The sequence below is a fragment of the Coloeus monedula genome (assembly GCF_965178545.1).
Source record: "Coloeus monedula genome assembly, chromosome: 5".
Taxonomy (NCBI): Eukaryota; Metazoa; Chordata; class Aves; order Passeriformes; family Corvidae; genus Coloeus; species Coloeus monedula.
The window spans coordinates 37,825,939-37,843,785 of NC_138785.1; the positions used below are offsets into that span (position 1 = coordinate 37,825,939).

The window sequence follows — 17,847 nt, forward strand, 5'->3', positions numbered from 1 at the left end:
ATCTTTTCCTGAGTGTGAACAAGTGCTTATGTCTAAATAAGATTAGTTCCTAAAATTCATTAAACAATTTATAGTGGTTATGCTGATCATCATATGATGTTTTGATAGTGCAGTATTCAGTTATACACTGATGTTTAGTAAAATATCCCTAGAGCCAGTGAGCAAATCTTCATGCTCAAAGTGAATCTGTAATTTCTGTAATTATATCTTTTTTTTTTTTAAAGGTGTATTTCCATTGAAATATCCTCTTCTCTTGCCTAAGTCCCCTCTAATTGTATGCCTCCACAGAGTGAAATTAGAAATAAATGAATTATTCAATGAAGGAACTTGTTTCTTAGTTCAAGCTTTCAAATGTCAGAGAAGCTTTTTTTTCCTCTCTGAGGGATCTAATAGTCTGTGAGTGAGTTTTTGGTAATTGTGCTATTTTTTGTGCTTATCACATTCTCTGTAATTGAACCAGATGTTGAGTCTTCTCTGGAGGAGAAGAGTCTTCTGAGTTTATTTAGTACTGTATCAGTCTTGCATCCCAAAAGATTTGAGGTTAATGTGAAAATGAAATAGTAAGGCAGATGCTGTATGTAATGTTCCTGTAGGTGGATAATCCCTTTTGGACTGAAACACTTAAAAATGTGTAAATCAAAGGTGCATACTACATGTAACAAATGGCTGGATGATAAATTATTGTAGGATTTTTTTGACAGTCAGTCAAAACCCAACACTTTGTATGCAATGGTATATTTGCCATTATAACAGTAGTGCAATGATGAAAATAGTTCATGAGTTCAAGAGGCTTAGGGCTGTAGAGGCAGACTGCACTATTTGTGGGTGACTTACATAATTTTTCTGGAGGGGAAAACCCTGAGTATGTTTCAGCTACTCAGCTGAGCTGGTTTCTCACCCATACATATTGATATGTCAGTAAAGAGTACGTGTAAGCTTTGCTTTTGTGTTAGGTTGAGGTACTGGGGGAAGCAGGGGCAGGTGTGCCTGAGTCTTCTCCTTTCTCTTATCTTGGTTTCCACCAGGAAGAAGCCTTACTTCGTATGTTGGAAGGAACCATAATGTTCTGAAGACATGCTTTCCATTTCTAAGGCCCTTACATATACCAAAAGAGTATTGTTGCTCTTACAGGCACATGGAGAACTAACACTTCCACACTGTTTGTGGAGCGTTGCTGCCATTTAAGTACATAAAACCCTAGGATGTGCAAATAGCAAATGTGTATTTCCAGAATACCATATCTCCTATGATGTATGGTTCAATAATTTTCCTAGACAGAGTTTAATAATACTTGATAAATTTTTCTTTTATGGGTTGGAACCCAACCCTATTTGTTTATTTGTTTAAACACCTAAAACCATTTTTGTGCTGAATTCATTATGCATTTTGTAGCATACATTTATTAATTTTTTGGTCTGATTATTTATACATTACCCCTAAAATGAAGAATTTCTTTTGTTGCCTTCTTTAGCATTCTTTAGCACAACTTGCATGTTGTGGTTGATTTTATTTCACTTGAGTCCCTCCGTTTATGGTTAAATATGTGTTCAGCAAAAGTTCAGTGTCATATTCAGCTACTCAGAACTTGTCTTCCTGAAATGGGATGTAGAATTGTGTGGGCTTTCTTGTATGTACTTACAAGTAGCAACACTTGGTTGTTATATATCCAGCCATAACACCAGAGAGTCAGCCTGTGTATGACTAAATCAGAGCTGCCTCTAGCTTGATGCAAAGTAGTTTAAATTGTCAAGGTAGCAAAAAAGGTGGAGAACTGAGAAAAAAAAGTATGTAGGCAGAAGACAAATGCTAGAGTAAGAATACTGCAATATTTTTCCTTTTTTTTTTTTCTTTCCCTTCTTCAACAGCTAGAAATGCTTTAGAAATGGGAGCTCTTCCAGTCATTATCATCTGGATAAAAGAGGCATGTGAGCATACAGAGTTTTACAATGGAGCCTTTTAGCAGTTTTAAAACATTCCAGAAACTGTATTTTAAGGTCTTTCAAAATGCAATTTGTTTTCCTTTAGGCAGAAGTGAAATGGAGAAACCCATTTTCTCAAGTGCTTTTGTATCTTGTTGAACAATAGAGCAACTTGGAAAAAAAAGAAAAAAAAAATCCTTCAGTTGCCGACAAGGGAGATATTTAGTTGAGAGTCTGAAGGCAGTTTAGATTTCTTCAGAGCTAAAGAACTTGCACTGCAAAACTCTTGCTCTTCCCAGAGAGTTTGGCTGTGCAACTTGACATCCCTTTCTAAGCCCCGTTTCATGCTGACTGCAGTGGTGGAGGTAGTGTGTACACAGAGGGAATTTAATGAAGTCCAGTCCCTGTAGGGGTCACCACACTGAGGTGGTGTCTGAATACTGGTCTTACAAAGTGACGTGCGAGAGCGTTCCATTGAATTCCCCTTACACTGAAAGGTGTTAGAGCTGAAAAATCACCATGGTATGATATCAGGGAGTTAGGGGATTGATTCACTAAAAAGAAATACCAACAATCCAAACAATACTCTCAGTTGTTAAAGAGGAACTTCTAATGGCACCAACACTATGGTTTGTTTCCTCTTTCCTCTTAGGGCAATGTTACCCTTCCAAAATATGAGCCATATCAAGACTACAATTAGTTTTTTGTGTATTATACTGTATTTGGATTTATATTTATCCTTTTGCTAGATTAATTTTAGTGGATATATTTATTTAGCTATATTATGCTTGCAAGAGAGTCTCCTGCTACATTTGACTTCTAAATGCTATCAGGTAAAGTAACTACATGTAATTAATATTTTTAAAGAGTAGTGGCATGAAAATGCAAATAGACAACAAGAAGCCAGCTGTAAACTCTACTATTCAGCTTTCTTTCAGTGTCCTGCAAACTTGCCATTTAAATAACTACTTTTAGGGACAGAAGCCAGCACAGGAATAAAGGGTAACAAAAGTAAAGTTTATCCTGCTTTTGATAGTTTCAACAGTCTTGCATTTTTGGAGCCAAGTGATTCACACCAGCTGTACCCGTACTGACAAAGGTACAAATTTAATTGAAGTGAATCTGTCTGGGCCTTTTAAAGAACCAGTTACTGCTTCAGAGTAGATTATTTTAGGAATTTGTGCTTAAGAATCATGATTAATGCTGTTGCAGCCTATGTTCTACCTTATGTTTCTGACCTTAAAACCCAAGCAATCTAATATTATTATTAGAACATTAGCCTTGTTTGAACTCAAGAATCATTTAAATTAATGAGTTCATTTTAATGACATTAAAGGTTAAATATTTTGATAACCTGAAATATTTTTATCAGGATGTGTTAAGTTCTTCAGTTCTTCCACGTGAACCTCTGATTTTTATCATGTTAAAATATGACAACAGTGTTTTCTTGGAATATGTCTGCAAAAGTGGTAATAGAAGAATAAACAAACTAGATTGCATTTGACATTATGTAACATAAGTTACCTTTAATACTGAAACTTAGAAACGTAGGCCATACTAGCAGAGTGTGAAGGATTTTTCTCAGTATCTCAGGGATGTATCGGAGAGCACTGAGCTCACAACACTTTGCCCTAAATATCCAGGCTTCTCAGCTGTTCCAAAGCAGGTATTTTCAGCATGAATCTTTGTCAGCCAGGATTTCTAGCATCCTTTGCTGGAAGGTAACCAGCCATGCCTGGCATTCCTCACTTCTTGCTTACAAATCCAAAAGCCTTTGATCCCCAGTTTTAAGGATGGCTTAGCAAGCAGATCTGCACCATGTAGCTTGGCAAATATTTGTCTATCCTAGAAAAAAGAAATCCTAACTGAGTATGCTAGGACAATTTCTCTTGGAGCCAGTGAGTGTCATCCAGTTTTGTGCAGCAAGTAGTGTAAAATCAGTAAGAGAATATTGAGTGATTAAGAGAATAATAAGTAAGTGATTCCAGTGTTCATTGAGTTTACAAAGTTCATACATCACTGTTACATAGGCATGAGATTTTTGTAGGCCTTTCAGTATTTCCTTGTAGAAGGCTGATCAGATGTTGCATCCCTGGAACTTCTTTTCGAGTGTCTTTTCTCATAACTTTGATAACATTTCTAGCATGCATTATATATGTGCCTTTTGTTCTGGACAACTTACTGACTTAAACCTGCAATTAGCAGAGCTAGAGTTTTCATGTTATTCCTATGCAGCAATGAATCATTTCCTCCCATTCCTCAGCACAGATACAGCAGATCATCTTCTTTGCTTGTCAAAATTTTGTCCATTTCTTTTGCTACATATTTTTGAAAGTTAAGCATTTAGAAAAAGGTTAACTTTATTTGAACTGCTTCCTGTGGATCTACATTTCATGTACTCCTAATGGTACATTCTGATTCTTAATTTTCGTAAAAATACTAGCTTTTGGCAGAACAAATCAAGGGGGAGGGGAAAAAAAAAAAGCTCTAGGAAGATAATCTTGCTTAGAAGCAAAAAGCAGTTCTTAGCTTTACCCAGGAATCTGGAGTTTGGAAAGGGGAAGTCAGCTTACCAACTAGACATTATATGGGGGTTTCTTTTTTGGGTATTCTGTGGGGATGGGGGGGTGGAGATAGTGTGGTTTTGGGGTATTTTTCTCCTTATCACTTACCGTGAAGATCTACAGGATTTGAAAGTGCTTTGAGAGTCTCTTTGCTCTGTGCCTTTGATACAGTCCTTTGACCTTGTGTCAATAGCAATAACTTAGTAGCAGCAAACTTAGAAAAAAATTAAAGGGGAGCATTTCAAAGTGCAGAGTAACTATAAATCCAAGTTTGAACAAGTGATAGTTTAAGGAAAAAAATCAAAGTCCTTCATGTGTTGAAGAACAGGACATTTTTGAAACCTGTTCAGTTCTAGTGTTCTGTTTAAATCTCTATGAGCTTCTTGCCAAGCAGTCGTATCAGAACACTGCTGAAAAGAGAAATGTTAAGCACGAGTTGTTTGATGTACTTCAATTAATTGTTTGTCAAGAACTAAATTCACTGTTTTCTCCCAGTATTTAGAAAAATAGTTTCATTTACCACAGTAAAGTTTCAATATTTGCATTGAATAAACTGAATATTTTATTTGCTACTGCCATATTATGAGGGTTCCTCTGTAATAATATGAACCACATATATATGTATATATCATTTGTTTGTTTATTTACTGTTTTCACAGACACTTCCTTTGGGGCTGGGAGATGGACAGCTCTTTACCTGGACTGATGGCCTGAAAAGGAAGGACTGGCATGATTATGAAAGCATTCAAAAAGATGCTATGCGTTCAGGTATACATGAGTTCAGAGCAAATTAAAATGGTTTGTTTATTCATTCTTTCTCTCTATGGCTATTTTTTCTTTTAAGTCCTTTAGAAGATATTCCTAAAAAGTTTTTTTTTGATTGCAGCAATGTCATGAGGACATCGTGTTCTGAATTGAGGGGTCAGACCAAGCACAAATACCTTATCTCTGAAAGTAGCCAAGTGACAATGTGTTTCATGCTAGTAACTATATAATGATTGTACATGGGCAAAAATATTATCAACAAATTATTTTTTGTGTTGAAATCAGTTGTCAGACTGTGACCAAATAGAAACAGAGTGTTGGTCTGCAAAAGGGCATACAACTAAAACCAAACTGTCCTTAAATTAATGAACAAAACCTGAGCTCAGTACCTGTAGCTGCCAAGCACCTTTGACACTTTTGCCATTGTCAAACTCCAATCCTTTAGTCTTGCTAAAGCAACTTCATCTCATTCTGGCAGTCTACAATTATTTGAAAATGGGAGAAAGTTGTGCTTGCAAATACACTGAAGGACACTTTGTTACGGTAAGTAATGTAATTTTAATGTACCTTTACTTGCTGCATCCCATACATGCAGAGAGTGTGGTTTGTGTTCCTCTTTCTGTCACCAAAGCATGTTCAGATTTTAATTCTTCTTTTGTAACATAATGTACAGCTATTCAATGTAATATGAATTAAATTAGAAGGAAGGAAGAGAAACAGCAGTTGAATTACACCTTAATCAGTGATTGAAAGTCATTATTCTACAAAGGCCAATCTACTATTGTAAAACAAATTAGGCTGTCTTGATCCCACTGTCTTGAGACAGCCAAAACCTCCCCCAAAATATCTCTATAACTGAATCTGACAGATTCATAAGACTTGGTAAGTACTTAGTTTTGCAGGAGCCTGAACTACTAAAATATTGCAAGTGTATGTTAATTTTGTAAGCTATTTTTCCCTTTCTCTTTTGAATCTTGATCTTCTTAACTAAAGAAATTATCCTTTCCTCCTACGTGTGCTTAGGAGGTAAAAAAGATGGGGAGGGGAAGGAAATTATTCTAGGCAATTTAGTAGTTGTCAGATCAATAATTGCTGTGTTCCAAATTGCTAAATGTAAAATCACAAATATGCAAGAGAGAATGTACAAAATAAAAGCAGCATATATGTGGAAACTTGTACATATGTGGGGAATATCATGTTAGAGTGGACCTTTTTGAGGGCTGTGCATTGATGCTTTGGCAATGTACTTTTAATTTCTAAATATGTAATGTGGACCCCATATGTTTTGGACAATAACAGTAATACTTATGATTGTCTGATGGATAGCTTAAAGCATTGCCCATGTAATGCAAGCCATTGCATGGAGTAGCTGAGAAACTGAAAAAACATGTTATGTGGCTTTGTAATTCCCAGTCCTAAACCTGATAACTGTAGTAGAATGTTAATATTAAGAAATTCTGACTTTTATTTTTTCTTTATTTTACCATTTGCTGAGTTTGACGTTTTAGAGATATCTTTTAAATAGTTTATATTTGTCAACATTATTCAACAGATTAAAATAACTTCTAATGCTCTTTGTAAATCACAATATGGTAATACATATGCAAAGCTAGACCATCTCAATGCACTTTTTTAGGACATACTATGTGATTTCTCTTCCTAATAACATTAGCTGAAATACACTATTAGTTGAAAATCTATCTGAAAGCATGATGTGAAAGGGCTTGTCGGGACATTTCAGGAAAGGCAGTCAATGCTTGTTGTACAGAAAAGAAGAAAGGACTGAAGTATTTTTTTAATTCAGCCTGGCTGTTTATCTGTAAAGCTTACGATTTCCTAAGCACTGGGAATGGGAATTTCATAATTTCTAATTATGGAGAGGTACGAGTTTCTTCATGACTACTACTGATTCATGGTCAAATATTTCAATCCCTTTTCATTCCACCAATTAAAACCTATGTTTTTGAATTTGAATGGTCTCTCCTCTTGAAGTCAAGGAATAAAGCCTTTTGCAAGACATGCAGAGGAGAAAGGAATTATTTCTATTTATTTCAAGTGTTTTAGCTCATCTTTTTTGTCTCTAAAATTACAAATGATCTGGCATATAAATCCTGAAATGAGCTTGTGCTGCTTTTGGTTTTGCAGGGCTGTGTTGGAACATCTGCGGTTCAAATCTGCATTTATGGTGTTTCTATTGTTACTTCACATTTTGTTAGCATGGTGATGCTACTTGAGAAGGTACTTGAAGTGAATGATGGAATGGCAAGGCTTTACACATAGCCATAACTTAATTTAAAAGCACTTGTAAAGGCTTCCAAACCAGTTCTAATAATATTAGTTCGTTAATCTTGATAAAAGAATTCAAGAAGACAAGAGAGGGAAATGCTGTTGGGTTGCAGAAGTACTAATTGTTATACTGTTGATGGAACAGTGAAGCTATCCATTTGGTTGCTGGTTATCCAAGCCCTGATTTACTCAGTGTCAGAAAGGAATGTATAATGACTTAAATATACTACTTACCCGTACAGAATAGATGTAGTGAAATGAATATTAAGTTATTTAATCAACCCAATCGCTTCCATTCTTCTCTGAATATTACTCTGTCATTAGCTCAAAACCAGTGACTGAAATATAGGAAAATGAAAGCAAAAGTTAACCTTAAAAAAGGTAATTCCTAACTAAACAATTGTGGTAGATACTTTGGAAGGAATTCCTTCCATTTTCTAAAGTGAGCCATTAAGTCAATCAGATATTACAATGGAGGGGGAGGGAACAAAATAAGCTAATCAGAGAAACTGACTTTATTGGAGTTGATAAGTCATGCCAGCTTTTTGACAAGAAATCAGAATTTAAAATAAGACCTCTTTCTATTAGTTTCTTTTCCTTTGGGAATACAACTGATGACATGCCTTGATGAAGAATATGCTTCATTTGCATTAAAAATATGAGAACTGTAAACAAATGCAAATCCTACATCTGTCGGGTTTTGTTTTGGTAAGTAATAAGCAATGTCTCTGTGTATGAGAAGAGCACTCTTGCGTTGGAGTTCAGAGTGGTGGGTACACCCTGCATGAATGCAGCCTGCGTAGTAATGGCCCAGGTAGCTCCTGGTGTGTGTATTAGCCCAGCTACACAATGCCTGTTGTGTCAGGGCACTGTAAATCTGCGTGCATCTCTACAGAGAGTAGACATCCTGGATGCTGAAGCCCCTGGCATTTCCATGAATCAGCTACTGTAGTTGCCATTTCTCTGTTTTATCAGAGATTTCCCTACTTCAGTTGTCTAGGGAGGACTCTGAGGTCATTTCTACCAAGACGTTCATTTCAGGGGCATGGCAGCTTCTGTGGCACTGATAGCACTGGTTTTCAATGGTTTCTGTGCAGAACCAGGAGTCTGAGATCCCTGAATGCTCCCATGATGAAATTCACAGCAGAGAGCTATGAAAGCCTAAGGTAGTAATTCAGAATCATCCATGAGAAGACATTATGTTGGTTTCACTTATATCTTTATGTCCTGAGTAGTGAGACTAAAAGTCCTCAAGAATCAATGTCATTGTTCTTCCATTTCTGAAAGTTATTTTATCTATTTCACTCAAGAAATTCTCAGCTCTATCACCAATTACAAGCAGTAGCAGTAATGATGAATTACAACCCTTCTCAGATAAGAGGAAGGATTCATATGTATAATTCTTGGGCTTTTAAAGAAATGCAGATTGAATGTTTATATTTAAATATAGTGCTATTTCTGATCATGATAACCTATTTCTAACCGCAAGTGATAACTTTTCCAAAGTAAAATACTACAAAAGGGTAACCAAGGGAATAGAAAAAGAGAAAAAAAAGAGGTTTTATTTCTGAAAGCATTTTCTCAATTCTATCGGGGATGTTAATAGCCTATAAGATACATGCAGAAAGACTGCATACTGCAAGTGGTTTTGGGTTTTTTTTTTTCAATATTTATTCTTTAAAAGCAATTCTTTTAATTTTTCCTTTATAATGCTTTGCAGGCATTTTTGTCTGATTGCATGTGTATGCTGAAATGATTATGTTCAATGAGGTGGATTGAAAATTTAGTGTAATAAGCTAATTTCTGAGAGAATGGTAAAATGTAAGGAGCTGTATAAATATAAATTTATAGAAACCTTTGTCTTCAAAAGAAATTGGCTAAGAAATAGAATAAGTGACTTCCGAGATATGGCTGTCAATAATTTTATGTTTGACTGTTGAGCCATTTTGGTCTTGTCTGCTAACAAGATCTCAAAGGAAAAACCTTTTAGAATGTACCGTAACACCCAGTGGCTATTCCAGCAGTTACTGAGCAATTTGCAGTCTTTGTTCCTCCTATTTGTATATTTAAATAGCATGTGGAAGCCTTATGGGGAGGGAAGGAATGGAGGTTGTAATTCTTTCCTGTATTTGGTACCGTCTTTACCTTTCTGCTGCTTCAAAATGTTACCTTAACTGGGAGAAGGGGATTTTAAAGATCTTGACCTTTACATGCCTCAGTGCAGGCATTTCGTAGAGGTTAGTTCTATAAACAAACAGACAGTATGTTCTATAGTTCTACAAACAAACACTCATTCAGATTACTTTTATAAACAGGCTAAGCAGAGATATTGAAAAATAAGTGACCTGTACATATTTGTGATGACAATGGAAATAGATTGGAGCTCTGTATTCTTGGGGTAGAATGTCAAAAGAAGGCAAAAGACATGAGCACTTTTGTGCAGCAGTAACAAGTAGCGAACACCTGAAATTTGACTTCAGTGTCAGTTAAAGAAATTGTGCACTGGTGATCCTTTTCCATCACTTCTGTTCAAGTACTTGGTTAATCCTTATAATAATTTTGAATAGGGCTCGTTCTTAAATTCAGAAGAAATGGTCAAGGCAAAGCCTAGTGCCAGACTGTTTCTAAAAGATATGAGGCAGTGTGATACAGAAAGCAACATTAATTGTAATTTCCTATTGGTTATGAAAAAAATTAGCTCTGTGATACTTATACAGATAAATGTAATAAAAGTTGTGCAGGAAAAAAGTGTATACTAAAACACTGATTTACTTATGCCATATTTCATACGGAATTATACACTGGGAATTTTGTCAGCACATTATATATTAAACAAGTTTACTAAATTTAATTTAGGTCTCTGAACTTGCAATTCCTTTAGAAAGAATTTGAGAATTTGCAGTATAATTGGAACTGTAGTGGTAGCCAAGGTCTCAATAAACAGTCATAACCTAATTGTTCCTAGCATTAATCATGAATATGCTTCATGCAGTTTACAATGTATTGTTTGTAAAAGAGAAAAATGTTTGTCAGTTTATCTTAATGTAAGTCTGACATGATTAAAAAATTCTAAACTGTAACGTTAATCACAGCTTGTCAAGGAGACAGCACATAAAGGATGTGTAATATGAAAGATGGATGCAATCTACTGCAGTTACATGAAGTGTTTCACATATTAAAATGTATTTGCTCTGTAAATAAAGTGCTGCAGACTGTGATCTGATTCTACCACTCTTAATGGTCTGGATGTCCTATTGAAAACAGTGAGATCAGCCTGGAGCTGGGTGCCAAGCACAATAAAACTATTATACTCTTAGATAATTACTTGGAAAGAGAATTTTTTTTTTTTTCAGTGGTGCCTTTTCCAGAAGTTTAAACTCTGATAGGTAGAAAATATGGTTTGGTGTTTTAGTTTTTCATCACAAGGTTTTCTCTGGGTAACTACAGAGTGGCTTCCTCTGATTGTGAAATGGCATTATTTAAGTGATAGCTGGGGTACACACTCTCACTGGATCTCAAGTTACAACTTTATATTGCACTGCAGAAGAAGCTAGGAAGTGTAAAGCTGCAGCTGTACAGAATTGGTCAGAAAACTGTGTACATGATAGAACTCTTGCCACTTAAATCTTGCCACTCTAGAAAGAGTTTATAGGTGGCTGTAAGTCAGAACCAAGCTTCTATTTTAAAGCACAATACCTCTGTTGCCATGGCCAGATAGGAGGCCCTTTTTGTGGTTGAAGTAAATGTTATTCTTTCCCAGTCCTTCCCTGTTCCCCCACCACACCCACAGACACACTCTGGAAACTCATCAGTTAAACCACCTAAATGTAATTGGTAAGCTAATTTCTAAGAGCTACCAGAGCAACTGAGGAAGAGGAAGCACAGTTCATAATATGACTCCTACTGTTTAGAACACTGAAAATTATCTTCTGTATACTTTTTTTGTGCTGGGCATTGGCATGTTGATTTTTACCATGATAGGCAGAAAGAAAACTGTATTTCCAGAAACTTGGCAAGAAATATTTATGACTCTCACTGTATCAGTGATACATATTCTTGAATGAAACTAGTATCCAAAATTCAAGAAGTGCTCTCCTAGAAAAAATATTAAAGTTGCTACGTTTTCATCTTTCTCTATGTTTTCATCTGTTCAGGGATATGTGGTTTCAAAAATCCTTAACAAACCAAAGTTTGCTCTCTAGTACCTTCTCCCGTTGTATTTGAAAGTTGATATGAGTGCTCACACCGTTTTAAAAAAAAGAAACAAACAAGCCAAAGCAAAAATAAAATTTAAATAAAACAATAAGAAGCAGATGCCATCTGGTTGTGATAGTCCCAAGTCTAGTATTACCTATTCTGCAAAGTGATGAAGACCTGTCTTCATGGACTTACATCAATATTAGTGATCAAGAGCTGATATTGGTGAATGTATTTAATGTGTAATACTTGGGAGTTTAATAGAGTTGCTGCCTGAAAAAAAAGGAAACTTGACTTTAGAAGTTTTGTGTTTTGGAGATTTTTTGGGAGGGAGGGGTATGAGAGGACGTCTCAGCTAAAATGGATCTTTAAATTTTGCACTTGCAGTCTCAAATGATGTTTTTGTTTTTGGCTCTGTTAGTCATCTTTCTCTTTGTGCTTAAATGTTTTCAGGGCTATCTAAGTAATATTTAGTAGGAGTTTATCTGTAGGTGCTTGGCTGGTTTAGTTTTATGTTTGGTTGATTTTTTAAAGAGAGATATGTTTTGCAGTAATTCTGGAAAGGGAATTTTATCTGGACAGTCTTCAAAAATGTGGCTCATTTGGAGAGAGAATTTGGAATGAACAAACAGCTTAGAGATCTTCAGGCTAGACCTGTCTGTGTGTAAGGAGGAGGAGATCTCTATAGACCATCTAAATTAGGCTAATTGTCTCTTGTGATGGGTATAAAAATGATCAAGTTTGTCAGTTCAGGGCAATTATTGATTGACTCAGTGGAACAAAGAAACATCGCTTAGTTTGCTATGAAAACTCAAATACAGAGAAGAAGGAAATGAATTCTGATTAAACTGTAGTAAAAGAGCTTGAACAAGTACTTGGCAGCAATTATAGCCTATCAAGATCATACTTTTCAATTCAGATGCAATGAGAAAATGGAATTTTTCCTACTACTTTTATGTCATCTTTTAATTTTAAAACGTGCAATGAACTGCTGTCAACCAGCTTTAACGTCCATCTCTTTTAAAGATTTAAGAAAGACATTCCTGTAGCTTCAGTCTAGGTTGAAACCCTTATGAACGTCAATTTTAAAGGTTTGGCAAATGAGCAAGACTCTTTCTTGGCCTAATCTACATGATAATTTTGGGGAATTTGCTATCAGTGTTGTATGCTAGTGCCACATATTGCTTGCACCCTGGTCAGTAACCTTGCATGTTACAGACTTCATCATTGAGAATGATCACCATTATAATCACAAGCACACCATTCCAAAGACAGTAGAAAGCTCTCACTCTAAAATTCACTACTTGCTTTCCTTAACATTGCAATTGTTAAGGTTCTTCAAAAATTATGTATAATGTGTTCCTGTATGATACTCTATATGTGCTTTCATTTGACTTGATGCTGTAAACTTAGTTATTATCATGTATAGAAAATACAGTTTAGCAGAAGACTTAGTTACATTCACAAAAAACATTTTTGGAGTATTGTTTTAGCCTTTTGGTCTTCAAAAAGACAACATGATGTTTGGATTCCTAAAAAAATAAAACCCAATAAATAGTGCCTACTTTCCTGTCATAGCTTCTTTCTTTTGAGGATATGAATTAAGTTTGCAAGTACAAAAGTCTAGTATAGTTATCTCAATGCAGTTTATGACTGAAATATGTGTAAGGTGACTTTCTTTCTTTTCCTTCCTGTTTTCATTAAACAAGCTGACAGAGGAAAATTATTGGACTAGTGAAACCATTTGTCTGACATCCAGTGAATATATGTGAAAAGGCAGAGATGTATGATTGTTTTGCTATAATTTGCTTTATAGACACTAGCTCATCAAACAATGCCCTGTAATCACTGCTTCTCAAGGAACAGAGCTACCTTTTGGATGTAATTATGTGACACAAAGTTGTCTGCCCTACATGCTTGCAGTGAAGTGGTGTCTGGGGGAATCCATCCTCCTCCTAATATAAAGAAAGTAAAAAAAGAAACTGCAGTTCTAAGAGTGACATTTTGTTCTGCCAACCTCTGTGAAAGTTCTGCTGTCTACAAGGTAAAAATGAACTTTTTTTTTAGGCAACCTTCAGTAAAGGTTCTGCAGGTGATGTTGAAATGGGAATAGTAAAACTTGTCAGGAAATTCAGTGGAAAAATGCTCAGATTAAAAAAAAAGTTAAAAAATCAAGATGCGTATCTAAGGGTCATTATAGGTATTCTTAAAATATGGAAACAGTCTTTCCCTTGAAATTTCTCATGAAATGGTTTACATTTTTATGTTTTTAAAAGATAGCTGAAATAATTTCAGGTTACTCTGACCATTAATTCTATTTTACGCGCTAATTAATTGGATAGCTTGTATGTGTTTTGGAAACTACTGTTAACGTATATGAGGTTACTGATACTTTTAGTTGCTCCTTGCATTTTTATTCCATGCCAGTTTACAAAAGGTGAGACTCATCAGAAACACAGTGGGTACTGGTGTATAAAGTGGGGAAGGAGTAGTCTCCAGAGGGCATATTACAGCTGGTAGTGGGGTCCGTGGCTGCGACCCAGGAAGATATGACCGGTCCGGGGAGATGGTCCCGAAAGGAATCGCCTGCCCGAAGTCTGGTATCTTCCTCTCAGCTGCTGGCAGAGGAGCCCTTGCAGAAGCTATCAGCTCTTTAGTGATTATCAGCTCGTGATTTCAGCTCAGCTCTGCAGGGCTGCCTCTAAGGCCAAACCAGACCAGAGAGAGAGACGAGAAGACCCGTGTGGCTGGTTCCGCACGAAGGTAGCTTTATTGGTGGTTCCCTCCGGCGAAGGGAAGGCCAGTGACGAGCTCTCCCTTACAGAGGCGAACTGGTCTTCTTTTATAGGGATACAGGGGATCAGCAAGGGGACCAATGGGTTACAGAGGGTCTGGGACAGACCAATGGGTTACAGAATGATCTGCATAGGGTCTCCCAAAGGATTGTGGGTCTACTTTTCCTCACCATGACTCAAAAGTCCTTTCCTTTCCAGGGAGTCCTGCTGGGCGATTGCGAAATCTCTTATCTCAGCAGACATCCCTCCAGGGCAGTGGCTGGGCATATCCCACAACTCCCCCTTCTGTATTTATTAAAAGGGCATTCTCAGCAGCCTTTTGGCAGCAATGTAGGAGGCAAAACAACATAAGTAACACAATAATAATTACAATGAATACCCACAAAGCTTCCTTAATCAAAGATACAATCCATCCCGTTATTCCCCATCGTCCAAAAAGTCATTGTCTACTTTTAGGTCATCAAGGCTGTGGTGAGGAGAGCATCAATGTAGATACATTTCATCTTTGGGCAGGGATGGGGCTTCTGAGAGGGAATACAAGCAAGATTTTGTTAGCTTTGTGGTGAGAGGGGAGGTTTTGGGGTTGAGGGAAGGGGATATTTTGGGGTAGCAAGGGGTGATAACATATAAACTAGGGATCAGTTTTTCCAGGCTGTGTCTGGCCTACGGCTTGACTGTTTGCTGTAGCTTCTTGTTCAGCTTTCTGTTTCGTCTGCTGCCGTGTGGTGGGACGATCTTTTTCCTGGTTGGTGGGCATCTGGCGACGTTTTCGTCTCCATGCCGAGCTGGTCTGGTTTTGTGGAGGTCCTGTATTTGTCTCAGGAGAGTTCTTGGTGTTTGTAGTAGCAGTGTTTGTAGGGCCTAAGTATGGTTTAATGCTTTTTCCTGGGAACCACTTTGGGCCAGATGGTAGCTGGACACAGGCGTAGCCTCTCCCCCAGGTAATCAATTGGAAAGGCCCAGATACCTGGTGTGTTTCAGGGTCCTTCACCAGCACTGGTGGCTTCTCCGTGAGCTTAGCTTGGGTTGAATTTGAGAAGTGGCGGAGTACTGGTGGGTCCGGCTCTGACGAGGTACCATTTAGGAAGTTAATGACATAGAGAGCCTTACAGAGTCTTTCAACAGGAGACAAGATTTCTGTTTCTCTCCGTTGCTGGTTGAGGACTCTTTTGAGGGTTTGGTGGGTCCTTTCTACAATGGATTGTCCTGTGGGATTGCTAGGTATGCCTGTCTTGTGTTTTATTCCCCATTGGTTGAAGAAATCTTTTAACTTGTGAGAGGTGTAGGCAGGCCCATTATCTGTTTTGATTTCTTCAGGAACTCCCAGGGTGGCGAAGGCAAGGAGAAAATGCTTGATGACGTGGATGGCACTTTCTCCTGCATGGGCTGATGCAAACACTGCCCCAGAAATTTCCACGGGACTCCTGGTTTGAAATATACTTGTTGCAGTAATCCCCGCTGCAACAAGGGCAAGTTGCAGACACTAAAAGGATACTGATTCTATTGTCATCCCAGATCTCCTTTCTGAGCAACCCTGGTTATTGAATACTTCAAGGATTTTTTAATTGAGAGACCAAATATTCTGCTGCTAATCTATTTCTCATATTGTCACAGGAAAAGAAAAGAAGCCTCTAAATAAATAACGTGTTAGTTTATTTAGATTTTCTTTCTATATATTTTGTTCCCAGCTTTTACTGAAGTGGTTATACTGGAAAGAAGCCCAGACTTCATATGCTTCACAAAAAGACTGAAAGCTGTGAGTAGTTAAAGTTCTGGAGGGCTGACGTTTTAATTAGCTGCTATTAATGAGTAAGTTAAGCACATTACTAACATACTGCCACTTCAGTATGGTATTGAAATGACTTTTTTCTCCCAGTTTAGACAATGATCAACATTTTAAATTCTGTAAGAAACTGTGATACAGATCATGTTTTCATGTTTTTTTCTTTTTTGGAGACTTCTGAAGTCGTACGCAGAAGTTTTGAGACCCTGAGCATTTCTTGGCAATAAGTTAATTTTTCCCCAATTCAGCTCTGTTTTGCCCAACAGCAGTTGGTGAGTGATCTCTCCCTGCCCTTATCTCAACCCACAAGCCTTTTATTATATTTTGTCTCCCCTGTCCAGCTGAGGAGGGGAGTGATGGAGTTGCTTTGCTGAGCACCTGGCGTCCAGCCAGGGTCAACTCACCGCAGTGAGTTGACCCTGGCTGGACGCCAGGTGCTCAGCAAAGCAACTCCAGTCCAGTCCAAGTCCTTTGTCGTAATTTCTCTCACTATTGTGAAGATGTTGGTTTACTATTTAAGCAAGTACAGGAAAAGTTAAATTAAACATATGCAGAAACACTTTCTCTAAGTTAAATCATGTGACATGCAGGGATAAATTAACAGCAGCAAAACAGACAAACTAAGTGGGGTTTTTTCCTCTCTGGAAAATGTGAGGTATGAGGTATGATGATTTCTTTCTGCTTTTCTAGTTTTAAATGTACTTGACAACTTAAATGGTAGAATTTCTTGTAATGCATCTGAAGCTTTACGTCCTACTCCTCTGTTACCTGTGGTTATGGAGGGCTAGGGAATTGTGTATGCTTGTTCTCTTAACATGGTTGCTAAAGATCATTCTCCTCAAAAACCAGATTTATTGAGGGGCTTTTAATCATACAGCCATAAGTAGAATTCAAAGTTACTGTGTGCTGCATAAATACATCATAAATATGCATAATGGAATTTAACATTTTTTAAATTTTCTCAGTGAGAAAGAAATTCTTATGGGCTTTCTTCATATACACCTGAAATTTCAAGCTGTGCACATGTGAGACTTTGTGTTGGTACTTCACATTTTTTTCTGTGTGTAATAAAATTGGAAAGTATTGTTTTGGTTCACAAACAAAATTTATAATTTGAATGTCTATTCTTTAATAATACTGGTTGAGTTCTGTCATTTATATAAGATTTGGGGGGAAAAAAGACTGTAATTTTAAAATTTTGGCCTTCAAAATACATTTTTATTTGCTTCCTTCAACCCAGGTATCAACAAAATTAAAAAAAAAAACCCAGCAAGTACTTTTGGCTGAATCCTGACATCAGTTTTCAACAACTTAACTTATTCAAAGAAGTTCCCAATGGACATATTGGGTTCCTACTGAATTATGCATAAATGTGGCCTTAGGATAAATGTTTAGTTGTGTTCTGTAAGTGATGAGTTGTCCTTTTGAATGGAAAATATTTTAAACTAATTAGTTTAAAATTTGTTCAGATCCTGACTGAGGTGGCTCATGAGGTCTCCACTTCTGCCTCTGCCTGATTTGACAGCATATATTGACTG

The 17,847-nt window shown here is 36.9% G+C and overlaps 1 protein-coding gene across 1 annotated transcript in view; it reads left to right on the forward strand.

The window, feature by feature from the left end:
• Nucleotides 1-17,847, forward strand: part of GALNTL6 (polypeptide N-acetylgalactosaminyltransferase like 6) — a gene marked incomplete at both ends in the record, with an annotated part of 444,156 nt that overhangs the window by 159,804 nt on the left and 266,505 nt on the right. The window contains one exon of the mRNA XM_082281626.1: nt 5,143-5,251. Within this exon, the coding sequence (XP_082137752.1) occupies nt 5,143-5,251 (109 nt within the window). The remainder of the gene's footprint in view (nt 1-5,142; nt 5,252-17,847) is intronic.